General features: G+C 38.6%; 1 protein-coding gene across 2 annotated transcripts in view; it reads left to right on the top strand.

Annotated features, from left to right (window-relative positions):
* Positions 1 to 10002, top strand: part of UIMC1 (ubiquitin interaction motif containing 1) — a 67222-nt gene that overhangs the window by 6584 nt on the left and 50636 nt on the right. For both annotated transcript variants that reach the window (XM_084886600.1, XM_084886599.1), the window contains exons 2-6: positions 3419 to 3573; positions 5804 to 5888; positions 7508 to 7632; positions 8327 to 8432; positions 8771 to 9510. In XM_084886600.1, coding sequence (XP_084742726.1) covers positions 3427 to 3573; positions 5804 to 5888; positions 7508 to 7632; positions 8327 to 8432; positions 8771 to 9510 — 1203 coding nt within the window. In that variant the 5' untranslated portion in view covers positions 3419 to 3426. The remainder of the gene's footprint in view (positions 1 to 3418; positions 3574 to 5803; positions 5889 to 7507; positions 7633 to 8326; positions 8433 to 8770; positions 9511 to 10002) is intronic.

Here is a 10002-nt window from a genome sequence, read left to right as displayed (position 1 = left end):
TTGCTGGGTTGCCTCTTGCCCCTGAGGGCTCCTGGACTCTGAGAGGGTGCAGGCTGGGCTGAGGGACCCCCTCCTCCAATTCATGCTCTGGGACTCTAGTTCTTTAAGAAGAGGAAGAAGAGAAAAAAGATAAAAAATATGAACAATAAAATGGCAATACATATTTATTAACAATTGAACCTAAAAATCAAAATAAATGAACAAGCAATCTAATGAACAAAATAAATTGGTGAATAAAATAGAATCAGGCATGGAAACATGGAACAGACATGAATCTCAGAGGGAAAGGGCGGGGAAGGGAGGGGGGAGAGATTCACCAAAGATCTTACCTATGGACACAGTTGGGTGGTGAAGACCTGGGGCAGGGTGGGAACCAGGTGGAAGGGAGAAAGATGGACATTTGTAATACTCTCAAAAAAAAAAAAAATCCTGCCGAAACCGGTTTGGCTCAGTGGATAGAACGTCGGCTTGAGGACTGAAAGGTCCCAGGTTCGATTCCGGTCAGGGGCATGTACCTTGGTTTCGGGCACATCCCCAGTAGGGGGTTTGCAAGAGGCAGCTGATCAATGATTCTCCCTCATCCATGTTTCTAACTCTCTATCCCTCTCTCTTCCTTTCTGTAAAAAATCAATAAAATATATTTAAAAAAAAATCCTTACTCAAGGATCCTTTTATTGATTTTAGAGAGAGGAAGGTGGAGAGAGAGAAAAACATCGATATGAGAGAGAAATAGTGATCCTGAATGTGCCCCAACAGGGGATTGAACCGTGACCTAGGTATGTGCCCTGACCTGGAATCAAACTAGCAACTTTTTGGTGTACAGGATGATGCTCCAAGCTACTGCACCACCTGGTCAGGGCTCAATTTCTTAATATGGTTTGAAGCACAAGATTGTTTTTTAAAAAATACATTTAAAAATATATATTTTATTGATTTTCTACAGAGAGGAAGGGAGAGGGACAGAGAGCCAGAAATATCGATGAGAGAGAAACATAACTACCCGCCTCCTGCACACCCTCCACTGGGGATGTGCCCGCAAGCAATGAACATGCCCTTGACTGGAATCGAATCTGGGACCCCTTAGTCCGAAGACGGACGCTCTATCCATTGAGCCAAACCGGTTTTGGCTTAAAAATATTTTTAAAGTTAATTTCAGAAAGGAAGGGAGAGAGATAGAAATATCTATGATGAGAGAGAATCATTGGCTGTCCCACACTGGGGATTGATCCTACAACCTAGGCACATGTGTTCTGGTTCATAGGTTGATACTCAACTACTGAGCCACATTGGCTGGGCAAAGTTTTTGATTAAAAAAAAAGCCCAGTTTCTTTATTTTTGTTGTTGCTTATGCTTTTTTTTAAATTTATTTTTATTTTTTTAATTTAATATATTTTATTGATTTTTTACTGAGAGGAAGAGAGAGGAATAGAGAGCTGGAAACATCAATGAGAGAGAAACATCTATCAGCTGCCTCCTGCACACCCCCTACCGGGGATGTGCCCGCGACCAGTGTACATGCCCTTGACCAGAATCGAACCTGGGACCTTTCAGTCCGCAGACCGATGCTCTGTCCACTGAGCCAAACCGGTTTCGGCTTGTTGCTTATGCTTTTGATGTCATATTTAACAAACCATTTCCTATTCAAGATCCCAAAAATTTATGCCTATGTTTCTCTTAAGAATCTAATTCCATTTCTTGCAACTTTTTGTATATGATAGGTAGAGATCCTATTTCATTCTTTTGTATGTGGATATCTACATTTATTGAAAAGACTATAATTTCTCCAAGTATTTTGGCATCTTTGATGAAAATTGTCAATGTGTGGGTATTTTCTGGATTCTCAGCTCTGTATCATTGATTTTTGTCTGTCCTTGTGCCAGTGTGCCAGAGCGTCTTGTTAACTAGCTTTGTGATAGTTTTTTTTGAAAAACATTTTTAAAAATTGATTTTAGAAAGGGAGAGGGAGAGAGAGAAACGTTAATGATGAGAGAGAGTCATTGATGGGCTGCTTTCTGCACGTCCCCTACTGGGAATCAAGCCCACATCCTGGCATGTGCCCTTGACTGGAATCGTACTCGGGACCCTTTAGTCCACAGGCCAACACTCTATCCACTGAGCCAAACCAGCTAGGGCTCTGGTAAATTTTGAAATTGAGATATGTGGTTCCTTAAAATTATTTTACTTTTTTCAAGATTGGGACCCTCTGTTTCCATGTGAATTTTAGGATCAGCTGTCTATTTCCCCAAAAAAGCCTACAGGGATTTTAAAGTTTCCATTTGCAAATCTACTTCCTTCATTAAATTCATCCCTAAGCTGTTAGAATTCAAATTTCATTTTTGGATTGTTCATTGCTAGTTTTTTTTGTTTGTTTGTTTGTTTTTGGTATATTGACCTTATATTGTGTAATCTTGCTGAATTAATTCATTTTAGTATTTTGTGGATTTTTAAAAAATTATAAGATTATGTTATAAGCAAATGATGATAGTTTATTTTATTTATTTATTTATTTAAAATATATTTTATTGATTTTGTTCAGAGAGGAAGGGAGAGAGATAGAGAGCTAGAAACATCGATAAGAGAGAGTCATCAAACAGCTGCCTCTTGCACACCCCCCAACGGAGACATGCCCGCAACCAAGGTACATGCCCTTGACCGGAATCGAACCCGGGTCCCTTCAGTCCCCAAGCCGACGCTCTATCCACTGAGCCAAACCGGTTTCGGCCAAATGATGATAGTTTAGTTCATTCTTTTCAGCTTGGTGTCTTTTATTTCTTCTTGAATAATTGATCTACCTAAAATTTTCAGTATAAAATTCAATAGAAAGGATGAAAGTAGACATTCTTGTCTTATTCCTATCTTAAGGAGAAAACATTTAGTCTTTTATCTTTAAGTACTATGTTAGTACTGTTGGTTTTTTTGGAGATATATTTTTATCAGGTTGAGGTATTGGTATTAAAAAATCTTTTTAGATAAATTATAATATGCAGTCAAGAAAACCAATGATCTGAGTCAGTGTATAAGGAACGAGGATAATTTGTCATATTATTCCTATTAAAATTTTATTAAAGAGTAGTGGAAAAGTTCAGAATCCAGTTTTACTTTATTAGGTATCTTTTTCTTTTATATGATTAAATTACAAATAGCATCTATAAAACTTATACTTAAAATTTTTTTTTAATTGATTTCAGAGAGGAAGGGAGAGGGAGAGAGAGAGAGAAACATCAGTGATGACAGAGAATCATTGATCAGCTGCCTTCTGCATACCCCCTACTGGGGATCAAGCCAGTAACCCAGGCACGTGCCCTTCACTGGAATTGAACCTTGTACCCGTCAGTCCACAGGCAAACCATCCACTGAGCCAATCTGGCTAGGGTTAGAAAACTTATACTTTGAATGAATTATTTGTCCATGTTTTCAGACAGAAGGATGCCACGAAGAAAGAAAAAAATTAAAGAAGTCCCTGAAGCTCAGAGCTTGGAGAAGAAAGATGCAGAAACTTCCAGTCCTGTCAGTGTGAGGAGGAAGCGTAAACTGGAGGATGCACTCATTGTGATATCTGATAGTGATGGAGAGGTCAGTATTTTGAAGTGTGGAGTTCTAGGTCTCAAACTAGGCCTTGTTACCGAAGACTGGTTTGTGTTGTAACAACCTTAATGCCAGCTTGCCAGACCTTGCAATTTTAACTCAGTTTCATTTTAATCATCCGTTATTTGAGTTCTTGCAATATACTCTGAACTTGCTTCTGCACCGTCAGCTTTTTCTCTCTGCATTTCACTTAGCTTACTCCAACTTCCTTTTAAGATTTTAGATTTTATATCTTTGTACTTGATTGCTTAAAAATTTGTGACTAATACCTACAAGATTAGTTTAGAACTTTAATACAGTTTACTCTACAGAACCTTCACAATCTAATCTTACTTATATTCTTTAAAAAAAAATAAAATATTTTATTGATTTTGTACAGAGAGGAAGGGAGAGAGATAGAGAGTTAGAAACATCGATGAGAGAGAGTCATCGATCAGCTGCCTCTTGCACACCCCCTACTGGGGATATGCCCGCAACCAAGATACATGCCCTTGACCGGAATCAAACCCGGGACCCTTCAGTCCCCAAGCCAATGCTCTGCATTGAGCCAAACCGGTCCCGGCTAACCTTACTTACATTCTTATCAACAGTTTATTTCTTGTCCCCTTGCCAAGACTATTACGACTATTTAAAAAAAATATATTTTATTGATTTTTTTTACAGAGAGGAAGAGAGGGATAGAGAGTTAGAAACATCGATGAGAGAGAAACATCCATCAGCTGCCTCCTGCACACCCCCTACTGGGGATGTGCCCAAAACCAAAGTACATGCCCTTGAGCGGAACCGAACCTGGGACCTTTCAGTCCACAGGCCAACGCTCTATCCACTGAGCCAAAACGGTTTTGGCTGTACTATGCTTTTTTAATTTTTTTTATTTTTTATTTTTTATTTTTATGACTGGCAGCAGTGTAGATTTGTTTACACCAGCATCATCAAAACATGTAATATGTTGCATATGATGTTATATTGGCTATGATGTCACTCAGTGATAGGAATTTTTCAGCTCCATTATAATCAGTATGTTGTTGAGTTAAATGTAATATATGCAGTATGTTGTTGTTGAGTTAAATGTCTTTATGCAATGTATGACTATAAGAGGAAAATTAGCCCTTTGTCTGACAAATATGTTGCTTACTTTCTCCAAGTTGTTCTCTTGCTTTTTGAAGTACTGATTAAAAAAATTTGCACTGAGTTAAAACATTATTATGTTTTAAACTTTCTTTTTTTTGGTTTTGTTAATCCTCATCCAAGGATATTCTTTCTATTGATTTTTAGAGAGGGAGGGTGTGGGAGAGAGATAGAGAGAAACATTGATGTGAGAGATACATATGGATTGGTTGTCTCTTGATTAGGCATAATCAGGGATTGAACCTGCAACCCAGCTATGTGCCCTTGGTTGGGAATTGAACCCGCAACCCTTTGTAGGAGTGTCGAACTCAATCAGAGAAGGGGCCAAAATCTAAAATCCAGCCTAAATTGCGGGCCGAATGGTTTACTGAACAGTCATAAACTGACAATGTCATAAACTGACAGTGGAGTGCAGTGATGACAGCGCGGTGCGGGCCACATTGCAAGGCCTGGCGGGCTGGATTTGGCCCGCGGGCCTTGTGTTTGACACATGTGCTTTAGTGCATGGGCTGACATTCTAGCCATTGAGCAATACCAGCCAGGGTGATTTTTAAACTTTCAATCAAGCCTTTTCTGAACTTGGGTGTATGCTTACTACTATTTTGCGGATAGTCCACATTTTACATGAGCATGTGTATGACAGATAATGTCAATATGTTAAATATTTTTTATTTTTGTGATATTTATTGATTACAGATCTACATTTTTTTTGGTACTGTAAAGGATCTTTTTTTTTTTTTTTAATTGATTTTAGAGAGAGAGGAAGGGAGAGAAAAACATTGATATTAAAGAGAAACTTTGATTGGTTGCCTCCTGAGTGCACCCCACCCAGGGATTGAACCCCAAACCTAGGTATGTGTCCTGATCAGGAATCAAACCTGAAACCTTTTTTGTGAGTGAGACAGTGATCCCAACTCACTGAGCCACCCAGCCAGGGCAGTACTATACAGGATCTTTTACTAATGTTTTCTGTGAATGTTTACAACCGTTGATTCTTCAGAACCTCAGCAGCCTCCAAGCTGTAGAAGAAATGGAAAGAGTACCACTTTTTATGGTAGCCATCTGATCATATTTCTTTGTTTTGAAATAGGAACCACAGGAGGAAAATGGATTGCAGAAAATGAAGACAAAACAGTTGAATAGAGCAAAGTGTTTGGCTAAAAGAAAAATTGCACGTATGTTTTTGTTTTTGTGTTAAAATTGATTAGAAATTATAAGTCATAGTGTTGTACCAAAAAAAGGAGAAAGTCTTTATTTTTCCATTGTTCCAAATGTTCTCTTTCAGCCATTTTAAGTACTCACAAATTATACAAGTTTTCTTGATAGTATATACTATCTAGTTTTGTTTCTGGATTATTAATAGTCTGTTTGCATGTCTCAGTGGGAGGTTAACCTGAATGTTGGGAGATGTTAATTATTGTAAATTATAACCAGCATAATCAGCTTCACAAAGATTTTGTACTTCTCTTGTTTAGCTTAGCAGAATCATTTGATAAGGTAATATTTAATGCTGATAAGGTTGAAACTTGCTGACATTTTCCTTAAGGGAGCATGCTCCCAGGTGTGATTCTAATTTTTTTCTTTTTCTTTTTCTGGTTGAGTTTTTATCTAGTAGAGAGGTAAGGTAAAACGTTTTAGTAAACAGCAGTGTTTATTGAACTTTAGTCTTAGAACATTTGAAAATAACAGATAGTAACTAGTGAATGAGAGTGTCCTTTTAATTCTGATTTAATTCTGAGTGGTTAAAGTAAATTTTTAATGGTGGCTTTGTCAAGTTATGTGGCTCTGTGTTGCCAGTGAAATATACATCAAATGATTGAGTTCAGTAATTGAAATTGAAGTTTTGAGTTTCTTTAAATAATATATAATAACACATAATTTAACTGATTATTATTTTAAATATATTTTTATTGATTTCAGAGAGAAAGGGAGAGAAATATAAAAATATCAATGATGAGAGAAAATTATTGATTGGTTGCCTCCTACATGCCCCCCCAACTGGTTGTTCTAGTTTTGGCCAGCGAGAACCTTTTTACTCTGGCTCTTAAAAGTTTTTTGATATGACCCTGGTAGTGTCTTCTAGCTTCCTTGTTCACAGATATGACAGATACTCTAGCTCATCTTCTACATTTCTAGCTACAGACTTTGAATCACCCATTTCTACTAGGTACCCCAGTTGCTTTTAATAGGAAATGATGTTTGGAGATCACATTCTCGTCACTTTGGAAAGTCTTTTCTAATGGGTAAACGGTCCCATCAAGAGGATTCTAATTGAGTAAATTATTCTGGTTAAATGTCCAGCATAAAGCAGTGTGATTGGTAGGTAGCAAAAAGTCCTGGAAGCCTGTTCCTCTGTTTATTCATTCACCAAATATTTGAGTATCTACCAGTTGCTAGGTATTCTTTTTTGTACAGAGGTGGACAAAAGTAGATTAATAATAAAAAATAATACAATAATAGTAAATAAGTAATACAAGAATAAACTGTTTCACGTACTCACAACTATAAACCTTTTGCCTACCCTTGTATGCTGGAGACATAACAGTGAACAAAATAGGCAAAAACTGCCTTCATGGGAGCTCACAGTCTAGTTAATCCAGGATTCTTGTAACTTCGGCTGCTGACCTTGGCCAATATCTTACTTTTGGGGACTTTCCTCATTTATAAGATTATAAAATTGTATTACATGGTCTGTAGTGTTTTCACTTGAAAAGTTTAATAATTCTATTCCTTGCCTCCATGCTTATTCATTGTTTGTGGTATCCCTCCCCTCTTTTTCCCTGCCCTTCTACAGAAATGACAGAAGAAGAACAGTTTGCTCTGGCTCTCAAAATGAGTGAGCAGGAAGCTAGGGAAGTGAACAGCCAGGAGGAGGAAGAAGAGGAGCTCTTGAGGAAAGCCATTGCAGAAAGCCTAAATGTAAGCATGCTATGCTGAAAAAGTTTGTGAGGATTGATAAGCGATACTTTTTCTTCTACAGTGTTATGGTTGCATTAGATACTAGCTGTAGTAGTGCATAGGATTTTCAACTAATAAATATTCCCACAAATTTTAAAGTCCATGTTGAATTGTTGGTAAACCTAATTTGAAGTGTTTTGCTAATTCTATATGAAAGAGTTTTCTTCCATCTGACAGATTTTCAGTCCATGGCTTAGGAGAACCAAAGTGGTTGGCAGCTCCTGAAAAGAATTACCTATTAACAAGAAACCAAAAGTACTTACCTCCCCTGTTTTGTGGAGAGAACAAAGAGAATGAGAGCTAGCTGTGGGTTACAGAGAGAAAGAATGGGTAGTTTTAAAATGTTTCAAATAATATTAAATTGTGATTTGAATAAGTGTAATTGAAATTGGATATGTACCAGTGGCAGGTCCTGAGCCATTTATGCCATCTACTTCTCTATATTAGGAAAGGGTTTAGTATAGGACCTAGGATAGTACTTTGCACATAGTAAGCATTCAGTATGAATTGTGGAATTCATTTGAATTGTGCATCTGCATTTTAAAGAGGAGACTCTGTTAGCGACAGTGGCCTCCCCTTTTTGTTGTTGCTGTGACCCTTCATGTGTAGCCATTTTAATAATAAACTTGGTCTGGTTTGGGATTCCTTGTTTCAGAGCTGCCGGCCTTCTGATGCTTCTGCTACCAGATCTCAAGCTCTGGCCGTTGGGCCATCTTCACAATCCCACCAAGAGAAAACCAGAGACTCTGCGACCACTGAAGGCATGTCTCCCTGTACTGCTCCTTGTACTCATCAAATATAACCATATTACAGGGATCTCATACTGAGAGTAGATATACTGAAATTCCCTAAATTTCTTTGGTGGTATTAAAGAGGTTAAATCAGAAAGTAGTTGAGATCTCACTAATATCCAGCATACTTTTATCTCCAAGGAAAAGCCAACAGTTGGTTAAACCCAAGGAAAAGCCAATGGTTGATTAAACCCAAAGAAGAGCCTTTTTAACCCACATTATGTAGTTCTTGGTAAGTGAGAACTTACCAAGCCTTCTTAATTAAAAACAGTTTGTCCTTAGCCCTACTTTTTCTCAAATACCTACAGGCATATGGCAGCTGGTACCTCCATCACTGTTTAAAGGCTCACATGTCAGTCAGGGAAACGAGGCTGAGAAAAGAGAGGAGCCTTGGGACCACACTGAAAACACTGAAGAGGAGCCGGTCTCTGGCAGCTCAGGAAGCTGGGACCAGTCAAGCCAGCCAGTGGTTGAGAATGAGAACGTTAAATGTTTTGACAGATGCACTGGCCACTTGGCTGAGCACACACAGTGTGGGAAGCCACAGGAAAGTACTGGGAGAGGATGTGATTTTCACGAAGCTGCCCAGGGTAGGGGGGGCATATCTAGGCACTTTCTGCCTGCCTCAGCAGATGCCAAAGGTATCCAGAACAGTGGGGGCACTGTGCACTACTTCTGGGGTATTCCATTTTGCCCAGCTGGGATAGACCCTAACCAGTATACCAAGGTCATTCTCTGCCAGTTGGAGGTTTATCAAAAGAGCCTGAAAATGGCTCAGAGGCAGCTCTTAAACAAAAAAGGATTTGGGGAGCCAGTGTTACCTAGACCTCCCTCTCTGATCCAGAGTGAATGTGGCCAAGGAAATCAGGCTAGTGAAACAAATGAAGGCATCTCGGAAGATATGGCCGATGAAGACAAAGAGGAGGAGAGGCAAGAGTCTAGGGCATCTGTCTGGCACTCAGAAACCAAGGATTTCCAAGAAAGTCCAATTAAAAGCTTGAAAGAGAAACTTTTGTTGAAGGAAGAATCAGCAACCAGTCATGGTCAGGTAAGGGTCAGTGATACTATGATTAAGGATGATTTATTCACAGTTTAAATAAAGATTTTAGCTATGCTTTTTGTGTTTTCCCCCTTTATTTTTTTTTCTCTTTCCCCCCTCTTTTATTTTTAAAAAAATATATTTTATTAATTTTTTACAGAGAGGGAGAGGGATAGAGAGCTAGAAACATCGATGAGAGAGAGACATCGATCAGCTGCCGCCTGCACCCCCCCCACTGGGGATGTGCCCGCAACCAATGTACATGCCCTTGACCGGAATTGAACCTGGGACCCCTCAGCCCGAAGACCAACGCTCCATCCACTGAGCCAAACAGGTCTCGGCATCCCCTCTTTACTTTTAATGAAACACATGCCCATTATAGGAAATTAGGAAACGACAAAAGAGTGTAAAGAAGAAAAAGTTATCCATAATCCCAGCACCTAGAGAGCCAATCATCATTTCTGTGCATACAAAAATATTTTTTCTGTTTATTTTTTCAAC

The sequence above is a fragment of the Pipistrellus hanaki genome, assembly GCF_964339955.1.
Source record: "Pipistrellus hanaki genome assembly, chromosome: 5".
In the NCBI taxonomy this organism is placed as follows: Eukaryota; Metazoa; Chordata; class Mammalia; order Chiroptera; family Vespertilionidae; genus Pipistrellus; species Pipistrellus hanaki.
Note: the sequence above shows the minus strand (reverse complement) of the source record. Positions and strands in the feature narration are given on the sequence as shown.